This window comes from Muscardinus avellanarius (assembly GCF_963383645.1).
Source record: "Muscardinus avellanarius genome assembly, chromosome: 4".
Lineage (NCBI taxonomy): Eukaryota > Metazoa > Chordata > Mammalia > Rodentia > Gliridae > Muscardinus > Muscardinus avellanarius.
The window spans coordinates 65,034,111-65,057,254 of record NC_137789.1 but is presented as its reverse complement, the minus strand read 5'-3'; the positions used below and the strand labels follow the sequence as shown (position 1 = coordinate 65,057,254).

Sequence of the window (23,144 nt, the reverse complement as noted above, 5' to 3'; positions counted from 1 at the left end):
TCCATCTCCAGACCAAAAAAAAAAAAAAAAAAAAAAAATCCCTGCCCTGACAGCGGGGGAAATTCCATTGTTAGACCCTGGATTTTCTATCTTGGAAGAGCCTTGTTCCTTGCTCTCTGCAGTGCTGGCCACACTCTATGGTGGCCGTTGCTCATTGTTCATCAGCATCCATGGCCACATCCAAAATAGGTGTTGGGAAACGTGTCACTTTTGTAGCCTACTTCTTTATGGTCCATAGGATGGATACTTCAAGGGTTTTTTTTATTTTTTAATTAATTAATTTATTTTTGTGGCACTGAGGATGGAACCCAGGGGCATTCTACCTCTGAGCTACAACCCCAGCCCTATATTTTAGTGTTTATTTATTTATTTATTTTATTCTTCATTTTGAAACAGGGTCTCACTGAGTTGCAGAGGGCCTCACTAAGTAGCTGAGGCTGTCCGTGAACTGCGATCCTCTGATCTCAGCCTCCCGAATGCTGGGATTACAAGTGTGCAACACCATGCCCGGCTTTCAAGTTTGTTGTATAGTAACTATTTTTTCTTATTCTTTTTTTTTTTTTGCAGTTTAGCTCTTGATTTCTTTTCTAATACAATTACCTCAAAATCATCATAGGTTACTTATTTATTTGCTTTCTGTTAGTTATACTACTTACTAGCTACAAGGTAAGTTATTTCCTATAAATACTTTTTTTGTGTGTGGTACCGGGGATGGGAACTAGGGGCCATTGTATCTCTGAGCTACACTACTATTTTTATTTAGTATTTTTATTTTTGAAACAGGGTCTCACTGAGTTGTGAAGGGCCTCGCTAAATAGCTCAGGCTGTCCGCGATCTGTGATATTCTGGTCTCTGCCTCCAGAATGCTGGGATAACAAGCGTGTGCCACCACGCCCAGCCTCTATAAATACTACTTAACTCATGTCTCAGCCACCCATATCTCAAGTGGTTACTTGGGAGTCATTTGAAAAATAGGCTTTGGTGGTTAAGTAGCTTAACAAATTATTAATTGTGACAAGGATGTCACTTTGTTTAGCTGGGAAGTCATAATAGGCATCTGTTCCTCGAAGCCTTTTTCCATGTAATTTCTCCCTTTATAGTCCTTGGAGCCATGGGCTGTTGGGCTGTTCCAGCTTTGTAAGGTCTTACATTTCTAGATTTTGACTGTTCCCTTTTGTGTCTGTTCTCAAACTAGCAGTTCTTAAATTTATCAATTACTTTGTAATACTTTGCTACAGATAGCAAGGATGAACCATCCTACATTAACAGTCTGAACATTTCCAGCCACTTTTTGTGGAACTGTAGATCTTAAATGAATGCAGTTTTCCTAGGGTGTGACAAGGTCCTGGGCCTCCAGACTTCTGTACTTATTTCCTTGCTGCTGGCCAGTGCCACATATTTAGAGTTTTGTAAAGACAGCATCTCCATTCAAAGTATCAATTTAAGAAAAAGTTAGGAAAATGCTAGCTGTTGTGACTAACACCAGAATGTTAGCAATCTGATATAAACTATATATTTCTCATCAACAAAACAAACAGAAAAAAAAAAATATATATATATATTTATATAGTTACAAAATATATGCAACAAACAAACTATAGGTGTGTGTATACATATATACATAGAGGGGAGGAGGGGGAGAGAAGAGAGAAAATGAATACAGAAAAGGCACCACCACTTTTTAAGCATCTTGGCTCAGATGTGACACCGCTTCTGCTTATATCCCACTGATAGCACTAGTTCAGTAGGTCCACATAGATGCAGTTGGGCTGGGAAGTGGAATCCTAGCTCAACAGAACTTCTTGGCGATATTTCTTTCTAATGAAGGTGAAACTTAGATTTAGGGAGACAGCCATCCCTGCTTCTATCATCTTCCTTTAAAATAAATTATGGGGGAAGAGGGGCATGAATTAAATTCACTCACTGGTTAACCCATGCTTTGGAGGGTGGCTTCCCACCTCACTCTTGTCTTCTCTTTGGCTGTCTGCCCAGACCTCTGGGGCATCTTCCTCTGGGACATATCTTCTTTCATTCTCTAAAGCAACACGATTATGAGGCTCTTGTATACAGCAGACTCTGGCTGAGTGCTTTGGGATGAGGGATGGCAATTATAGCTCAGACAAGAAATTAATTCCGATTAAATGTAGGATGCCACTGCTACTAGGATAGATTCACCATCTCTCACCACAAGTTTCCCCACTGGCTCCCTCTCACTGGGGCCCAGATAACCAGTCATTTGCTATGTCCCTCTTCTTCTAGACACTTCCATATCTTCATCCAGAAATCTCAAGGTGACCTTTCTCAAGATACCAGTGAATGTCTCCAAAGATCAGAAGTAGTTTGTTATATAGAAACGCAGAACTTTTTTTTTTTTTTTTTTGGTCTTTGACTTCCATAACAGCACTTGCCTGTAATAGCCAAATATCCCATTATGATTTGTTTACAAAGCTACTTTATTATTTTTTTACAAAAAAAAATTACAAAAAAGTAATTATTACTCTTTCTCATAGTCTTAACTGTTTCGAATTAACAACTTTTTATAGACAAACTCTTAGCTAATATATTTATTAAGCATGTTTTCGGATGTAAAGCACTTGACTAGATCACAAAGTTAAACAGGCTTAGTCCTGACCTCCTGGAGCTTATGTCTACCTGAAAGCAAACACAGAGCCCACAGGTTCCCTCCAGTGCTGGGCTCTTATATCTCAGTCATGGGGTGCTTACTTCTTTTCTTGTACTTAGTTAATTTGGCACTTTGATTTTAAGTCTGATCATGTAATTCATCTGCTTAAATTTGTTAAATTATTTCTCACGGTTTTTCTTTTTATCCCCCTTCTCTCTCTCCTTCCCTTCTTCTCTCTCCCATTTCTCTTTCTTTCTCTTTCCTTCTTTCTTCTTTCTTTCTTTCTTTCTTTCTTTCTTTCTTTCTTTCTTTCTTTCTTTCTTTCTTCTCTCCTCCATCCCTTTCTTCTTTTGAAGAGTCACCAAGCCAAAGCCCTGCATTACTTCTCATGTAATCTTTACATTCTTCTAGACAAGGATTAGGATCTTCCTAGAATCTGGGAGGCACTAGAATCTGTTAAGTGGAAGCCCAGGGTCTATCACTGCTTTGAATGGAAGTTCCTGGTGGATAGAAATACAGTAAGATAAAACATGTTGCTTCCAAAAGAATTTTTCTCTGATCCTTATTAAGAACAGAACTTATTTCTTATTTAAGAACAGAACTCAACCTCATAGCTTCACAGGAGAGTTTCGAATGGAATCTAATGTGATGATGGAAATGTTCTATATCTGTGCTCTCCAATCCAGTGCCCACTAGTCACATGAGCTGTTGAATACTTGTGACTTGTAACATGGAGAAACTGAATTTTAAATTTATTCAAAGTTAATTTAAATTGAGATAGCAACATGTGGTTAGTGACTACTGTACTAAATAGTGAAAACATAGACTATTAGCATGAACTAATTTATGAAGCCCTGAGATTCAAAAGCAGTATGGTTTAAATTCCAGAAATAGCCATTTACAACCAATACTGGATTCTGATTGACCATGTGTAAACATGGTAAACAGCAGTCTGGTGCTCAGTGCCTGCCTGGCTCTAATGAGTATCTCTCAGGTATTTCTTACCAAATGGATTTGAATACACTCTCTTGTCTTACCCAGATGAATTGTTCTTTTTGTTGATGGCATTTCTTTGTGTAAGATTTAAAAACTGTAAGGTATTATACAAGTGTAGAGCATTAGCTTTGTAAGTGCCTATGTAATATGACCTAAATGTGTGCTCATAGCCACCTCTCAAACAGGACTTTTCTTTCATGCCCTCTCCTCTTCCTTCTTCTCCTTCCTCTATTCTCATTTCCTTTTTAGTCTCTAAAATGACACAAACTCACCACTGTGTCTTTTAACAAGTTCCTTTTTTTTTGCGTATCAGTTTCTTTGAGCTTATTTACAAAAGCTGTTTTATCAGTCAATTCAGTAATAAAAAAATGGGACAACCACAAAATAAAACAGACCAAAGAAAGAAAGAAAAAAGCAGCTCAAACCATTCTCTCTTTCCCTCTTCCCTTGGCTACCAATTAATATATTTTGGAGATGTATCAGATACGATAGTTTCAATATTAATTACATGAGGAAGAATGTGTGGTGCAGTATTGACCTAGATTTCCCCTATGTGTCATCTAGATAGTATTGGAGTTGCTTTTGATCTTTTGAAAGTGCCCATTTGTCTGAATGTGTGTGTGTGTGTGTGTGTGTGTGTGTGTGTGTGTGTGTTACTGGGGATGGAACCCAGGGGCATTCTACCTCTGAGCTACACCCCAGCCCTGTTTTTTATTAATTTTGAAACAGGGTGTCAATTAGTAGCTGAGGCTGGTCGAGAATTGTAATCCTCCTGTTTTAGCCTCCCGAATGCTGAGATTACAAGCGTGTGCCACCACGCCTGGCTTGAATCTTTAATTTTTTGTACTACCCCTCACACATAATAAACTTTCCAATGAGGCAATCCTGGAAGAGGAATATGTGGTTTAAAGGGGAAATTCTGAACTATGAAAGTAAAGTGAGATATATACACACATACACACACACACACACACACACACACACACACACACACACACATATAATATATGTTTTTGGAGTCTAGGGATGGGACCCAGGGGCATTTTAACTTCTGAGCCATATTTTTATTCTTTATTTTGAAACAGGGTTTCACTGAATTGCAGAGGGCCTCACTAAGTAGCTGAGGCTGTCCGCAAACCGCGATCCTCTGGTTTCAGCCTCCCAAATGCTAGGATTACAAGCGTGGGCCACCACACCCAGCTGTAAAGTAACATTTTAAAAAGAGATAGTCTTATCATGATTTTTTTTCTCCCTAGTCTGAATAGCTCAGAACAAATGGGTCTGGGGCTTTCATGATAAATATCCCCAGTTCATAAAATCATGATTATTAGTCAGACTATCATTAAATATTAATTTACCTTTGAGATAAATGTCACTTTAAATTTGGAATCCTGGCTTTTTCTAAACCTAAGGAGAGCATTTTTATAGGCTTTATAGAAAGAGTGCACACAGGAAGCTTAGACACTATTAAAAAGCTATTTCTTAAATTTGGTTTCTAGTTTGATTCACACCTAGTGAAATACTTGGTTCCCAGCAAAACAAACATAGTTTGTAATCATGTGTATGCCACTAAAGTAGATCATCATAGTAAAAGTGTTTGCCATTTAAAAAAATTCTAGGAAGCTCTTTTCTTGTGGGCCTTTTATAACATTTGGAATACAGTGCTAAATAGGTAGTAATTGCTCAATAAATGTTTGTTGAATTGATTAAGTTAATAAAACCTCAAAAAGTTTTTAAAATTTCAAATGGTGGCTAAGGTAATAATTCCCATAAGTGAAGATTATATTTCACAAAGGTTCACAAATTAAAATATCTACATTATTTGCTGGAATTTTATATTAGTCTCTCTTCCTTTGCAACATTTTAAAATTGAATGAAAACTTCAACTATGTGCTGCTACTTGAATAAATATTTAAGTCTATAATGTTATCTGTTCCTACATAATATATGCTAAAAGCACACATTCAGAAACTCCTGTAATGATCTGTACAGTAGTCACGTGAGCTTCTTAAGAGCAACTGAGGCACCTATTTTCTCTCCTCTGCACTTAATATGTAGTGGTGGCCACGTAACAAACTGTTTTTGAAGGAAAAGAGGAAGGGAGAAAGGATAGAGAATCAAAATCAGCATTTTTCTTTATATTCTATACCCTTTTCCTATTCTGACCATTATCAGAAAACTAGAAATTATAAACATATATTGTAGCTGGGAATCATCAATATTATAGTTGAATTCATCAACGTTTGTGGGTTTAGTCCAGGAGCTTTGGCTATCAGCCCTATTGATGAATAGACACCGGAAGAGTCTTTCAATTCACTGATATTTTTAGCCCAGTGAGAGTGGACCCCTTTCAAAAACTGTGACTTTTTTTAAAACTAGTGATTGAACTCAGAGGCATTCTACCTCTGAGCTACACCTCCAGCCCTATTTTTTATTCTTTACTTTTTTTGAGACAGAATCTCACTAAATTGTGGAGGGCCTCACTAAGTAGCTGAGGCTGGCTGTGAACCTGCGATCCTCCTGTCTTAGCCTCCCAAGTACTGGGATTACAAATACACACCATCATGGTCAGCAATTGTGAATTTTTTAACATTAAAGATTTTTGGTGCATTATAGTCTCATGTCATGATGTAAATCATGTTGACAGTGACATACATGCACACAGCACTTGGTGGGCCCCCATCTCCTCATTTCTCCTCTTCCCAATCCAGAGTCCTGAGGTTGACATTGGCATATTCACATATGTACACGTAGTCGGTGGAAGTATTTTCATTGATAAACCTCAGTTGTCCTTTCTTGCTCCACTGAGGTTTCTCCTCCATTACTTGGAGTTCCTCTAGTATCCCAATTATTCCCTGATTTGCACATATTAGAGAAAACATATGACCCTTCACTTTCTGTGATAGGCTAATCTCACTTAACATAATGTTTTCCAGGTCTTTCTTTTTTCTTGCAAATGACATAATTTAAGTGTCTACAGCAGGCATAGTAGCACACGTCTGTAATCCTAGCAACTTGGGGAGTTGAGGCAGAAATATTGCAAGTTCAATGCCATGCCTAGGCAACTTAGTAAGCTCCTACCTCAAAATAAAAAATAAAATGGTCTGGGAAAGTAGCTCATGGTAAAGTGTTCCTGGGTTTAACCCCTAGTACAGGAAAATAAAAGAAGAGTCTCTTGTGGCCAGTCAACCTTGAATACTAGAATTAGTTGGATTATTTCTGAAAAACCTATACTAAAAACTGTTTAATGAAAAAATTAAGAACTGCAAAACAGTTGCCAATCTTACCATATCTACCCATAAGAAAACTGTAACATGTAATGAATTTTATTCATGCCAGTTACAGCAAGAGGTACATTTAACAATATAGGAATTATTTGGAGTTTTCCTCTATATCATGGTAGGAGGATTGCTCAGCATATACCCTATATTTTCCATTTATTTATTGTTCTGAGGTATTTAGAATCCTACCATTCAAGGTAAAATCTAATGTTTTATAAGTTAGAAACATGGACTTTGGATGAAGCTAATGGTAGACTGAAATCTTGGAGGTAACATGTACTGATTGTGTTATGTTGGGCAAGAAACTTGCCTTCTCAGGCTCAGTTTATCTAAAACTAAAATATACTAATACCCATACCAAGGTGGGTTGAGAAATAATGATAAATTAAATTAGATTAAATGGAATTAAGTGGAATGAGCACAGTGGCAGCATAGAATAATCACTCAATATTTGCTAGATGATGGAATTGATAATTATTAACAAAGTTCACACACTCAAAAAATGAGATCATCACTTTGGCTCTCCTTCAGACGCAACACCAAGAATATCTCTACCTTCTAGGAAATGTAAATCTTCCTTATGGACATTCTAATCTTAAACTGAAATAAAATTCAAATTGTAAATCTGATTCTCATTGCAGTAGCTTATTTTACACTGACATGCTCTTTTCTTGCATTGTGTAGTCCTGATTACACAAGGTTTGCACAGGTGAAAAGGAGTGCTTTAATTATTATATCTAAGTCTAATAATCACATCTTGTCTTAAAGAAAAAAGTGAAAAAATGACATTAAAGAATAATTGAAAATAGGAAAAAATGTTTCATAATTTTACGACTTTTAACCACATTACTGCTTTAAGTGGGAGCCATATAGTTTTGTTTATTTCTGAATGTTTTTCTCTTGGTTCAAAGTAACATTCCCTATTATACTGTTGCAACCAAATTTTTTTCCACACTGTTTTTCAAATTATTTATTTCAAGACTGTGTCATCTGGTACAAATCACATGAACTCAGGGCTTCAGTCAATCCATCTGTGGTCCCTAATTTTCACATTTTTATTTTAGAAACTGTTGATGGAAATTGACAAGTTCATTTTCCTCATCAAATGCTTTGATGATATCTTATCAAATTGTGCTAAATTGTACCATTGGCAGTAAATTTAACATCCCAAGATTTTTAGATGCTAGTAGGTCATCTCATCAGTCTGACTTAGATTCGTGCCATTAATTATTTATTATTGTTGTAGATCCTTAGCTTTTTGCACAACAGAGACACATGATAGGTTAAGAGAGGAGGCAGGGGCAGGGGGAAGAATATTTATACAGTGTCATACACAGATGGATGCTTAAAAATGCTGCTTAATGATCCTCACTGATGATACGTGTGGATGGAAAACATTGTTCACAAAAGATACAGAGATTCAGGTGTCTACAGTTGAAGAAATCTCTTTTTTTTCTCCTAATATTAAACAGGGAATAAAACCAAGCACTTCTTTGTGACCATTTCAGATTTTTAAATTAGTTCTTTTAATACTATTGATTTGTTACAAGCATTTTTCACTCTACAATTTAGAACACATCAGTTGAAAAATATAACAAATATATTTTTTCTTCTTACCAAATAGAAATAAAGAAGGAAAGAAAGAAAGGAAAAGTATCTATGGGTGTGGCTATTCTGAGTTTCATAAAAGAATTTTGGCAGGGTCTGCTTCAAGACTGAAGAGATAGTGTCTTAGTCCTTTGGGGCTGCTATCATAGAGTGATTTTTAAGCAGCAGAAATTTATTACTCATAGTTCTGGAGGCTGAGAAGTGCAAGATCCGGAGCCTGAAAAAGGTTGATTTCTCGTTGATGGTGTCTTCTTACTGTATCTTCGCATGGTAGAAGCAGCAAAGCAGATCTCTGGGGCTTCTTTTATTTATGACATTAATTCTATTTGTAACGGCTTGGCTCTAGTGGCCTAATCACCTCTCAGTGTGTCTCACCTCCTAATACCTTTCTAATATGTCAGAAGATTTCAACATATTAATTTTGAGAGTACATAAATATGCAGACCATAAGACCACTTGTGAGTTCTAGTAAGAATACATTGGAAAAGATTTCTGCCTTACCCTTTAAGTGATTTCCCCATTCCACATACTTGTCTGCTTAGATTTCCATTATTATAGGCTTATTTAAATCTTCACATGGCAATGCATTATATTATTTAGAAAGATAAAAGATCACTGTTGAAGGGTATAATTTAATGTTATCTTTTGAAGAAATATCAGACTAACTTTGATACTTATTTTACTTTTTTATTCTCTTATTGATAATTTTGTGATTTACTTTTCCTTGTTCTTTTATTGGCTTTATTTTCTTACTGTTTTATTTACTTATTGGATTTATGGGCCCAAATGTCTTTCCTATGCATAGGTAAAATTTGAGAAATAGAAAATAAGTTTTATAAGGTTTTAAACGTAAGAAATTGATCAGAATAACCTTTTTCCCATTCTTCATCTGTCTAGTTTAAAATGTAGATGAGTAGTATTCACACATAACTCTCATAGGCTCTCAGTGATAGAGGAAAAAAAAACAAACCTCTGGGGCCATCTTGTCAACCTGCAACCAGGCAAGAATTTCTCCTATGCAAACCTAAATATGCATAAATATACATAACTATGCAGACCATAAGGCCACTTGTGAGTTCTAGTAAGAATACATTGGGGTGGTCACTTGGGGTTTACTTGAATTCTGCCAGGAAGTGGGCCCTGTAGTTTCTTGAGGTAGCATGCTCTCTTGTTGGTCAATAATAGACAAGAAAGTCTCATTTATAAATTGTTCTCTATCTAGTTTCAAAAAACCAAGCTCTTATTTTGAACCAAGGTCTTGTTATAATTGGCAAAAGTTTCAGCAGAATTCCAAATAAATTGGAAACTACCATAATAAACTATTATTAACATCAGCCAAAACATCTGACTAAAAGAAGACAGAAGCAAAACGAAACACAAAGGATAACTCATGCCTTGAAAATCCCTATTCACTCACCCATTCCTTCTTTCTGAGGCCCCAAAACAGTTTTGAGTACCTGCATCATGTTTCATACTACCAGGTGTCAAAAAGAAAATATGGTAAGAAGTGTTTGTCACTTTTAAGTAAAAAAGTGGTGTTTAAAGCTCCTGGGGCACCTTCCCCTTCCATTGTAGCTTCTATCACAGTTGTAGTTGCCTACATACTTGTTTGTAGAAATTCTGTTAGCTCTATTACAGTGTAGGCTCCATGGCGTGAGAGACAATGTTTTAAGTAGAATAGGGCCTCACAAGTATTTGCTGAATGGATAAATAAAAGAATTATAACTGATTAGCGATGATACAAGAAACACATTATAATCCATAAAACAAACTACTACCTCAGGGAAGGCAGGGGAGATTAATAACATGGAGAACATATTTATTCTCGACCTAAAATAATGAGAAAGGGAAAGGAGCATTTCATTCATGAAAATCATATTGGATTTGGGAAGTGGCCGAAATAGGAGATAGCTGGAATGAAAAGAAAATGATTTTTAAATAATAAATACAGCATATAAATCTGAGTGTATTCTTTTCCATTCAACTCATTGTATATCACTTGGGATATGATGATGAATAATATCAGATATGATCCCTGCCCTCAAGGAACTTGAAAAAGTTTAATATTAACTTCTCGTGTCCCACTGTCCTATCTAGAATTCAAAACTTTGGATTTAGTAGGTTAATCAAATAATTCAAGTAATCAAGACAGTGTATATGAAATGTGATGCTGTGACAATTGAAAGATGAAAGGCACTTGGTTCTAGAAATTCTTAAAACAGGAGGATTATTTTATAGTCAGAGGATAGACAGAGCTAAGACACGATCCTTGAGTTGATATCTGAGGGTGAATATAGGAAAGAAGAGATGTGTGAGCGCCACATGATAGAGTTAAAAAAAAAAAAAACAACAGCACAGTAAAAGAAATGATAGAAGATTCTAGAGCCTAGAGAGAGACAGAGGACAGTGGTGTCCCTGATAGAAACACAGACATAGCTGAATTCAGATGCTGCCATCTTTGTATTGTATTGTGTCTTCATCCTGAACACCTGCAAGCCTTGGAAGCATCTTTTCCAAGAAGAGGCCCTAAGCTACTGGTGTCTGGGCCTCTAGTGTACAGAAGCAGCTGGAGGGGTACCGAGTGGAAGGAGGCAGCTGTCATAAAAACGAGTGCCGGGGGAGCAGAGGTAAGGAAAGTTACTGTGAAGCACACCTGTCTTTCCAAGAGCCCAGTTGTGTTATTTCCTGACTGCAGCCATTACCCTTTGCTGAGAGGAACAATATGTAGGAGATAACACAGCACAGCTGGGTGTCATTCAAATCCATATTTTGACATAAGGGTAGACAAAGAAATAAAGGCTGTTTGAAACTTCAACTAGAAGTTGAAAAGCAAAGAATAATGAGTTAGGGTGTGATGGTAAGAGACTTATCTAGACATCAACACGTCTGGGTTCTAGTTGAAGCTCGGCAATGACCAGGTAACATCATCTCAGTCATGTGGCCTCACTGATCTGGGTTTGAAAGGTTATAAATAAGGAAATTGTACGAGCTCATATCTGAGCTCTCTTCTGATATGTCCTGTGATTGTAGTCTCATAACATTGACATAGGTAAAGCATGGCATAATATTTATGTCATAGATACTAATCCTCAGTATTTGAGCTTTTAAGAGAGCCATATTACCTACTATGCATTAAATTACAGATAAATAGAAACAGGAATGTTATTTGGAAATATATCTTCATTTTAATTAATTTTATTTAAAAAATTTTTAGTGGTTCTGAGGGCAAAGCCCAGGTCAGACCCCTCTGTTTGGCATTGAACAGAGCCTGGCTGGGAAATATCCCTTGTATATAAATTATACTCCTGCACATTTTTGGACTTTTTTTTTTACATGATCTGAAAGGTAATTATTAGGAAAAAACTAAGAAAATGTACAAATGTGATTTTTACAAAACTTTTGTGAGTATATCTTGATTTGGTTTCATGGGGGCTAAACATTCAGTATGCCAAACATTCAAATGGAATGTTAAATTTAAGTTAGTCGCCCAAACAACAGATTGTGTCATCCACGTAAGAAAACAGGAGCAACTGAGGCTTGTGGTGTATTGACAGAGTGGCCCATTGTTTGCCATTCCTTTTAGTGGTACCAAGAGTTCTATTGGTTGCCTTCTATATTTTTATCATCACCTTTCATCTTTATTCCCTTCACACTATTGTGACTCTGGGAAGACTTTTGACAAAGGGAGCATTTAAAGGAACACACCTTGGGCCCCAGTACAAAGAGCACTTTTACCGTTGTAATAAAAAATCCACTAACTGAATGGCTGGATGCTTGTATAAAAGTGTGTGTGTGTGTGTGTGTGTGTGTGTGTGTGTGTGTGTGTGTGTGTGCATATTTTGAAACAAATTGAAATTTTCCAGCCATGACTGTAGATTGTAGTTTATAAAAAGTCCAAGATGCTTTGCTTTATAACTCAGCATTATAGTTTTAGTCAGAGTAGAAAAGCATTGTTGTCAGCCATTCTTATAAAAGGCCATTTTTCTAAAGGCAAACCTCGTGTTTTATTTTCTAATTATAGTGAGTATATATGTGTGTATATATATATTTAAATTGTCTAATTCTTTAAATAATTCTGCATTCTGATGAAATGGTGTTTAAATAAAATAGTTTATTTATAACTTTGGAGATATCTATGATATTGAAAGATGCTCATATTACATATCCCATTTCTTACCTGTCTTTCTCTCCTTCTTACTGCAACACAGTGCTGCTTCCTTTGACCACTGAAAGCAGAGCTTTTAGAATTTCATTTGAGCGGATCTAAAAACAGCATCGGTTATATCACGGATAAAGGTCCTGTATTTTTTCTTAACTGAGGAGTAAAGACTTGTGCTAAATTTGAAGAACATATTGACATTAGTAGCTTTTGACTACAGAAAAGAAATGCCACCTCTTTTGAGGACAGGAGCAGCATTTCAGTTATTACTAGAACTTTCGTAGCCAGCATGAAATACATGAAGACTTCTGCTAAGTTCTAAAGCAACCCAGGTTTGTTTTAATTTCTTAGAGCAGCTTAAAGTTCTCTGGACCTTCCTTTAAAATAGTTTTATCTACATACTAAGTTTGATTTGCTTTCAACCTGTTATAGCTTTTGTTGTTTTCATTAGTAAGCTTTGGAGGTGCTTTTTAAATTGCAATAGGTAATGAAATTTAAAAATCATCTAATTACCTTTTAGTCTAACAGTTAAGATGCTTTTCATTCCAGAAATTTGTGGCCTCTGAAACAGAATGTCTGCTATAGGAATTTATTGTTTAAACTCACAGATGAAAATTTAAGAAATTCTATAGAGCTGTATACATGAAGTGATATCCACTTAAAGGTCTCCGAGCCATGTGTTTGCAAATGTCTGCTGAGCATGGAGTAGCAACACAAAAAATGAAATGTTAAACATAATCACTGAGACCTTTCAAAAAATGTGCTTTTTATTTTCACAGGCTGGCACATGTGACATACCCTGCCTGGCTACACCAAGGAAGTGTCAAGCATATGACATAATGCTAGTATTTTTGAGACTACAGTATAAAAAACAACCCCCCCTCCCAAACCTGCATCCTCAAGCTGTAATTACGATGCCATGCTCAGAAAGTTGTGTTTTGTCAGGTTTGGCCCTGAACGTGTGGCAGCATAATTCCACGCTGCTGCTAGGAGCAGGGTGCAGCTGTGCAAAACTCGAGTGTTTGTTGTTGTTTATTGTTTAAGGAGTCACTTTTTTTCTCCAACAGACTAATGAAGGGATGTTTAGTACAGTTGTACTGGCCTACTAATTTGTAGAAAGCTTGACTTTCAGTCAATCTAGTGAGGTGAAATAAATCCACCTCACTGAGAAATCTCACTGAGATTTCCCTTGACAGAAATCCATGTCACGGGGTTGTTAGCTGACCATTTATATATATAAATTCTACTTGGTTTTATAACATGTATACAGTTTAAGCACTGTGATTATATTTTATATTACACTGATATACTAAATTGAATTACATGATTAATTCTTATGGGGTAAAATGATTAGGATAGACATAATTTTTCTTATAAAATTTTATGTGAGAAAACATAGCATTGCATCCACTGTCATTACTAAAATTAAAGACATAAATTTTGCAAACATTCTAGAGTGGTAGGACACAGTACCTCACTTGGAAGGAACTCACAGTTGCATTGTTGGAAACAAAATTAATATGGCAGAAAAAGAACATGGACTAAAAGCAAAAAGTTAAAGTATAAAATAATCAACTCAATACTAAATAAAAGAAATGAAACTTGTATGATGTTCTGAAGGTGATCTGCTCTGAGCCATGATAAACAGTAAAGGTCTCTTGAAGTGAAATACATAGGTTACATTTTGTTAAGAAATTACATATGAAAAAATGTTTTCATTGACTGTGAGGTAGGATCAGTTTATTTCTAAAGTTAAGGAGGGTGATTGGAGGGGGTAGAATAGTAAAAGCCAGAGAATCACAGTGGGAGGAAAAATTCACCACGTGTAGGGGATCAAAGGATTACAGGTACAGAAAGGCTATGGTCATTAATGGGTGAGGAAACTAACCCAATCAGAAAAGCGAGGAAGACACAGAAGTTAAAGCCCAACTGGATGCATGTGTCCTGAGCCTCATACACCCTCCCATGAAAACCAACTTGAGCTCCCACCTGTCATATCCCCAGCTACTGAGGTGAGGCTGAGGTGGGAGTATCACTTGAGCCCAGGAGTTCAAGAGTTCAGCCTGGGCAGCAGAGTGAGCCTGTGAAAGTCATTGGCAGGACTGGGATATAGCTCAATGGTAGACCTTGTGCTTAGCATATGCAGGGATCTGGATTCAATCCCCAGCATGACAACTTTAAAAGCAGCTTGGTTGAGATGGCTTTCTTTTCTTCTGGAAGGAGACATGATCTTTGCAGCTCATGAGGCTTTTGAATTGAGAGGATTTAGAAAATATGATGAGGTATATACAAGTTTGAAAATATGTAATTTTGTTTTGTGGTTGGTTAAGAGGTTGTGAGGTTGGGAAGAGAGGGAAAGGCATGAAGAAACGGGAAATGAGAGGGGACCATAGAGGAAGAGCAGGGAGAGAGAACCAGAAAGTGGCAGAAAGGCTCAGTGATTTCAAAAGCATGGCTGGTTGGGGTTTAGGCTCTGCAGTTTCCTTGAATTCTTGGCTGATGCTGAAAGCTTGGCTAACTCTCCGTGCACAATTCACAGCTCAGCTCTTCCCCAATAGCTCATGCCTTTGAGGCTACGCTCTTTATCAGGTAATATGTAGAACATTCTGCGAGGGAGAATTAAAAAAAAAAAAACTTTACTACACCAACAAATAATCAGAGCAGGTCATCTTTATACCTTGAGAAAATCAAATCAACAGACCATTCTCTCACCCTGTGTTTCTCTATTTCTTCTTTGAAGAAATGGCATTGAATTTCAGTCTCTTTTATTTTGGGATTTGTAATCAACACTGGACTTCTTATAATAATAGAAAGTTCTTGATCAGTAAAGAAGATATTTTGAAACTCAAGTCTTATGACCTCTCTTTACTTGAAACATATGCCCTACTAAAAAAGGAAAATTCACACATCATATGCATGAAATGACTTAAGACAAATGGTCCCTACTGGTGACCCTGACATGGCATTTGCTTTTAGTGATGACTTTTATAAGGTAGGAAGTCACACTATGCCCTGGACCACAAACATAAGCTATTTGTATCACACTGAAGTTAACTCTCTTTCTGGAAAAACTCATATCTGATATTATAATCAATTTAAAAATTTTATCTTTTTCACATAATTATAGGACTATAGGTTCATTTAGATCCCAATTCAGAATGGATTAGCTTTACTATTTATTATTCATGTGGACTAGTTTAATAATCTCTGGATTGCTGAGCTATCTATATACTTACAGCAAAGATATTTAATGGAAATCAAACACTCACCACTTGAAATGCCTTATCTCTAACATTTTTAGCTGTTTTTTCCTGATCTTGATATTCCTGCCTAATATTTAATATATTTATAGTTCATTGGTACTTGAGTACAAAATTAGATATGAGCACCAATGGCATGGACATGTATGCTAGGTGGTGCCTGTTCTGTGTGGATGCAGTGCTTGGCCAAGAAAAGGTGGGCTCATAATTCCAGGACTTGTAGCTATTCAATCTACTTGGGAAGACAAAAGCTAAGCAGAAGGAAACAATCTAAAAGCTAGAATGTACTTAACTGATATGAATATAGCTTCTATTTTTGTTTTCTTTCAGTGGCTAGAAACTAAAATTCAGGGAGGAATATGAATAATATTCTTATCTATCTATATTTACTTCTCTGTAGGAAGTGCTTTGCAGAAAGTATCTCATTTAATTGTCATAATACTGTCTGAAGCAGATACTATCGTTTTGTAGGTTAGGAAATTGAAGTTGAAGGGTTCAAGTTATACACCCAATCGTCATAGCTCCTCTTTATTTTTGTAAAAATAAGCATTTTTGTCATCTGCAAGGGATGTGTGTGCATCTATGTATATATGCCTAAAATATTCCTGTAGCCATGTAGCTGAATAAACTCCCAATTCAAATGTACTTACTGGCCATATGTAAAATACTTCATATATAGTCCATCTATATTTTTCATAAACTTAACATATTCATTTAAGAGGATACTTGCCCTCCAGATGGAGAAATAAATTTAACTTTCAGGATGGAGAAACCAGAGGCATGCAAAAATTGGTGTTCATCTTAAAAGAGAGTGCTAATTATAAGGGCCTTTTAAATATAAAAGTTCTTCTACTTAGTATAAGCCATTGGCTTATGAAATATGTTTTTATATTTTGTAAAATGTAAAATATTTTTTTACATTTTTTAATTTCCATATTTATTTTATTTTATTGGGCTATATATTGATTAGGTGAATACTACTGTAAGTGGAAAGTATAACAGTCAAAATAACTTAAGCAAGATCTTAGCAAACAATGAGAGGAGTTTTTGGAATTAAAAAAAGCTGTGCTTGCTTGAAACTCTGTGATTTCCTGCAATTTTAGAGGCAGATAACTATGGACATTCTTGTGGCTACAGGTCAGAATAAGAGATCAACAGAGGGACTATTTACAAAATTAGTACTCAGTAGAATAGAATTGTGAAGCAAAAGAAGACAAACACACACATACATATTCTGACCTACTCTGTACATACATGCATAGCAAGTAAACATAGATGCAATTTAGGCACGTGATCCCAGTAACACCATTTATGCACTTTTTTAAAGATTTTTCTCCCCCCTCCTCCTCTTCTTCCTCCTCTTCATCTTCTTTTCTTGGTTCTGGGAATTGAACCCAGGGGTGTTCTGCCTCTGAAATACACCCCCAGCCTCGTTCTATTATATTTTAAATTTTGAAACGGTGTCTTACTATATTGCAGAAGGCCTCACTAAGTTGCTGAGGCTGGCCTCGAACCTGCAATTTTTCTGTCTCAACCTCCCAAGTACTGGGATTACAGGTGTGCCCTACTACTCCTGGCTCTTATTATTGTTTGCTTATGTATTTTATCTTTCTTTATATATCTTATACATTTTCTGATGATACACAGATTTTGGCAAAATGTCTTATGGAAAATACTTAGAGAATTGGTTTATTATTTAACATATATGAAACTCCTACAATGTATAAGTACTATGCTCAGTGATAGGGAGATAATAATAGAGAAAAAGGTCTTTGAGCTCAGGAGCTCCCAGTGTACTGTGGGGAAAGTATCATGTAGCTAAATATAAGGGGCATTTACAGAGAATTTCATGGCCCCAGAGGGGATATCTCCTAGAAGACTTTCTGGAGAAGGTGATGTCTGGCCTCACTCTTGAAGTGTGAGTCTCAAACAAAAGGAATTGGAAAAGCAGGTGGCCCTTCCAGGACACAGCATGGATAGGAGAGGCGCTTCAAACAGTGGTGTAGGCAGTATGGAGTTGTTGAACTATGAAAGGCCCCCTTAGCTAAAGTTTTACTTTTCTTTAATTTTAGTTACTAGTGACCAAAGAAGTCTGGAAATATTAAATGGAAAATTCCAGAAATAAGTAATTCATACATTTTTTTTAAAAAAATCTTTTATTACAGTATCACCATTATAATTTTTCCATTTTATCAGTAGTTAATGGTGATTTCTTATCAAACCAAATTTATAAATTAAACTTTATCATAGTTAAAGTATGTATAGGGAAGAGCACAGTATGCATAGGGTTTGAGATTCCTCTCAGTTACAGGCATCAATGGATCCCCAGTGATGGCTGGTGCATCCCCTGTGGATAGGGGGGAATTACTGTATAAAGAGAGGTGAGGGTAGAGAGGTAGGCCTAACCAGAATCTCAAGTGCTGACAGGAATTTACACTTTAAGGGATCATGGGTCTCTGCATGGTTTAAAAAGAGTGGCAATGTCAAATATGTATCTTGGTAGATCTTTCTAGTAGCTGTGTAGAAAATGGTTTTTATTTTTTTTAAATAGTTCAATAACATTTTATTTATTATTATTATTTTTTGTGGTACTGGGAATTAAACCCAGGGGCATTCTACCTCTCAGCTACACCCCCAGCCCTCTTTTTTATTCTTTATTTTGAAACAGGGTCTTACTGAGTTGCAAAGGGCCTAAGTAGCTGAGGATGGCCGTGAAACTGCAATCCTCCTGTCTCTACTCAATCTCAAGTACTGAGATTACTAGTATGCGCCACCACGCCCAGCTTAGAAAATGGGTTTTAGATGGACCAAACCATCTAAGTGTGGGATTCAGGTAAAGAGGCTCTTGTAGACATGCTGGCAAGAGATGCTGAGGTTATTAAACCAGTATTTTAGTGATGTGGACTGAATAATGGTGGGGGACTGAGGGATTGTTTAGGAGACAGAGAATTAACTAGTAAATGAATTAATAAGGTTGGTGAATGAATCAGGACTTGTCAGCATTTGAGGTTGAGGGACTGATTATACATGGCTAGGGACAGCCATAATTCAGAGACAGAAAATGAACAAGAACTGACTGGACAGGTTGGAGGTGGAATCGGCTTTGTTGTGACTTAGCTTGCCAGAGTTTAGCAGCCGGTGGTTATTTTAGTTTGCAGATTGAGAAGGAGGTCCCTGGTGACATATTCTGGAGTTGTCAACTTACAGCTATAGTCAACTGAATACTCAGCCTCTTCCCTGTAACGAGTTGTATTGTTTTTTCCCCCTGCTATATCCTCCAGCAATAATTGATAGCTCCAAAAATATGCAGTCATTAATGTTAGACTTCCTGGTTATCACAACAGAATGACCTCACAGAGTAGAAAGTTCCCCAGGTGAACTGCTAGTAACCAAATGGTCATTTCTTTCTTCCAGTTCTTTGTGGAAATGCCCACTCCAGAGGGGTATTGTGTCGGCTGACCTCTTGTTTTAAGGACCCTGGCTTCGTGGCTTTGTCCTATTCAACATGGCAGAAAAGGCTCCCCCAGGCTTAAACAGGAAGACTTCAAGGTCGACACTTTCTCTTCCTCCGGAACCCGTGGACATTATCCGGAGCAAAACCTGTTCTCGGAGAGTGAAGATCAACGTGGGGGGCCTCAACCACGAAGTCTTGTGGAGGACGCTGGACAGGCTGCCCAGGACAAGGCTGGGCAAGCTTCGAGACTGCAACACGCACGAGAGCCTCCTGGAGGTGTGCGACGACTACAATCTCAGCGAGAACGAGTATTTCTTCGACCGACATCCTGGAGCCTTCACTTCCATCTTAAATTTCTACCGGACGGGGAAGCTGCATATGATGGAAGAGATGTGTGCACTCTCTTTCGGCCAAGAACTCGATTACTGGGGGATTGATGAGATCTACCTAGAGTCCTGCTGCCAGGCCAGATATCACCAAAAGAAAGAACAGATGAACGAAGAGCTGAGGCGAGAGGCGGAGACCATGCGGGAGCGAGAGGGAGAAGAGTTTGATAATACATGCTGCCCAGAGAAAAGGAAGAAGCTTTGGGACTTGCTGGAGAAGCCCAACTCTTCCGTGGCTGCAAAGGTATGTAAAGATGACGTCCTGTGATGTTGCTTGATGTTGAATGGCATTACATGCGTGGTCAGGAAAGGTGGTACCTACCTCCCCAAAATGTCATTTTCTTCTCTGTTTCAGTAGAGCAAATGGTGGCTGCACCAACTATGAAAAATCCTTTTCAAAATATCATTTAGTCAGAGCAAGTGATTCTTCTTGTATGATGCCATAAAATGCTAGTACAAATATTATATCTAGGAAATGGCATGGGCAAGAGAATATAGAAAAGAGTTTTGGTTTTGCTGGTGCCATACGGTGTTGGTGTCTTGGAGGTTGGGGAGAAGCCCTAACTCAGACCCATCAGACACAGAGTCTTGCACAAGACCTGGATCTGGGCTTCACCTTGAACAAAGGAAAGGTGCTGTTGTTGGAAGCAGAGCAGGTGCCTTTTGGCCTGGTTCTATGGAAGTACAGGAAAGAGAGGAGAGTGTGGCTGTGTGTGGCTCAGAGGGCTGAGGGCACTGCATGTGCCAGGAGAGCATTGTCTTAGCCACGGAAGGAATGAGTCAGTGTCCAGAGGACATCCATCTACCTCTCCTCGTGGGATCTACTTTAACTATAGCGTTTCTGACTGTTGGTGCATAATCTTTTTACAGTTGAGGTATTACCCTATCTCAGAGTTCATAAAAATGTGTGCTTCAGAGGAAGACAAATTTGTATTTTCCACTGTTTCTGCATATATCTTAAATCTCAGAGTAAGATTTTTGTCACAAATCTCAGTGTTTAATTCAAGTGCATGATTCTGTTTATCTAATTTTATCTAGAGCTTTCAGAGTTGGTGCGAGCTGATTTTCATCTCATATATTTAGTTCTGTATTGCAGTATAAATGATAAGTAAAAAATCAAAAGTCATCTTTAGCTGCAGGCGCCTAGTGTCAACATTTCATACAGGGTGGATGAAGTGGATTATTAGAATGGAGACGGGGAGAGTATATAATTGTGTGAATTCCTTTGATTACTTTATCTTCTTTCGTATAAATATTAATAGATATAAAAATACAGTAGAACATCTTAGCCTTTTGACCAAGAATTAAGATTCTACGTGATAATCTACAACAAAAATGACATAAACAATCAGCTTATGCAGATGACCGTAAAACTGCTTCTTGTATTGTTTGACTTTGTTTTTTATTGCATTCCAAAGGCATTTTACTTTCTGGACAGGACATGCACTAAAATAAAATGTCTTTCACTTGTATGTAATGAAGAATTCATATTTTGTGGCCAATGGAAGGTTTTAACTAGTTTTTTTACAGTTATAAATTCTCACTTTACTTTTACTTTATCTATATGGAAGAAAATAGATATGCCACATTTGTGGGTTTGGGTTGATAAAAGCTATTACTTTTTCCTCCGTCAAGTGCTCATTTACATATCTGAGTTACTACTAAAAATATGAAGTGTATTTTGAAAGCAAATGAGATAGACTCTAGGTTTAAGCGAGTATTGTGAGTTTTAAATTAACTTTTTTCAAGACTTTAGACAACTGAGAAATAAGTCATTGTTTGATCAAAAGCTCCAAAAGGATTTACCCACTATGCAAAACAAGCAGCTAAATCAAAGAAATTTGAAAGCTTAATGTGATTTATTTGTTCATAGCACTAATAACATATATCTAAAGTTAAGTGCCATTGTAGAAAATGTTTCAAATACACATGTATTTTTTATCAAGATTTTTAGTAAGGTTAGAATAACTTCAGTAACTTGATTTCCTAGATACAAGAGTACATTTAATCTCTACATTTGGTAGAAGCAGCCATCCTTTAATTTCTAAGAAGGTGATGTTGACAATTACAATATACTATTGGGTCCCCTGTGCCTTAAGTTTTGTTTTATGTACAGATAAGATATCTACCTAAAGACAATATCCAGAAACTAAGGATGCTGGTTTTGGAAATTTTTATGTAGTTACAAATGTTAAATTTTCTCCACATTGTTAATGAAAACTAAGTGACTCTTTTCTTCTTTAAGTAAACTCTTTACTAAATTTTCATAAAGGCTTTGTGTTTGTTTGTTTAATTTCTACATTATTCTCGGGTCAAATGGTTGGAAATTATTTAAATTTGAATTATATTGTAGCATTCTCTAGTCCTATAACTTGTTATTTTTCTGGAGTCATTCTTGGCCAGGGGAGTGCTAATGCAAGAATGTGAGAACAGTGTTTTCATAACTTAGGAACAAATAGTTTTATTACAGCTGCAGTGGAATGATGCTCCAGCCCTCAGACACACTTTACATTATGGGTACATTGGGCTTCCACATAGCAAGAAGCTCTTGTGTAGGAATGCTCAAAATGTCTGTGTTCTCTTCCTCACTGGCCCAGCATGTCAAATATCTTTGGGGGAGATAATCTGTTTACATTGCTTCTTCAATTTATGGCTTATTCAGTTTGGTCATACAGTTGGACATATGTTCTAGGTGTGCTACACCCATTAAAATAGATGGTTAGGGAGATCCTCCCTTCTCCCTAGAATTAAAAAAGATATTTTTTTATCTTAAGCAGAGATTTAATATCACTGAAAAGGTTTGTCTTTATCTTTTGGTTACCTATATAATTAACCTATAGTATTTCTGTAACAAAGTATAAAAGTTCTAAGATTATTGCCAAGTCCTTAGAACAAGAGGAAGAACTGGATGTTTTCTATCAGATGTTTCACAATAGGTCAAAATATCTACTCACTGATAGAGAATCAATATTTAATAATAAGATATAATTAGCGTTTGGCTCATGCCATGTGTATCCACTATGACAAACGAAATGGTTGCAAGGCCTGTCCTGCAGTACTCTGTCTTCAGGTATGACCCTGAAAATAACAATTTAGCGTTTAGAGAATAGGCTCCCTTGTGTCACATAAGGAATTACTTCTACTAATTAAACTTTCCTATGTATTAATAACTGGAGGTGAAAGCCAACATAGGGCATAAGAATGTGATATATTTGAGATATATGAATTTAATAAATTAACATTTGTGTACATATACAGATGACCATGAAGAGAGGACAGGATGAACAGAAATGGTTCTTTCTTAGTTCTTAGGGGTATGGTGTAATCTGGTAGTGAGACAAAAGTTTTTGTCTATAGAATGGATTTGGTCTTTTTTT

The 23,144-nt window shown here is 36.7% G+C and overlaps 1 protein-coding gene across 1 annotated transcript in view; it reads left to right on the top strand.

The window, feature by feature from the left end:
• Positions 1-19,432: 19,432 nt before the first annotated feature.
• The window catches only part of KCNB2 (potassium voltage-gated channel subfamily B member 2), a gene marked incomplete at both ends in the record, with an annotated part of 409,352 nt that continues 405,640 nt past the window's right edge, over positions 19,433-23,144 (top strand). The window contains one exon of the mRNA XM_080693744.1: positions 19,433-20,011. Coding sequence (XP_080549870.1) covers positions 19,433-20,011 — 579 coding nt within the window. The remainder of the gene's footprint in view (positions 20,012-23,144) is intronic.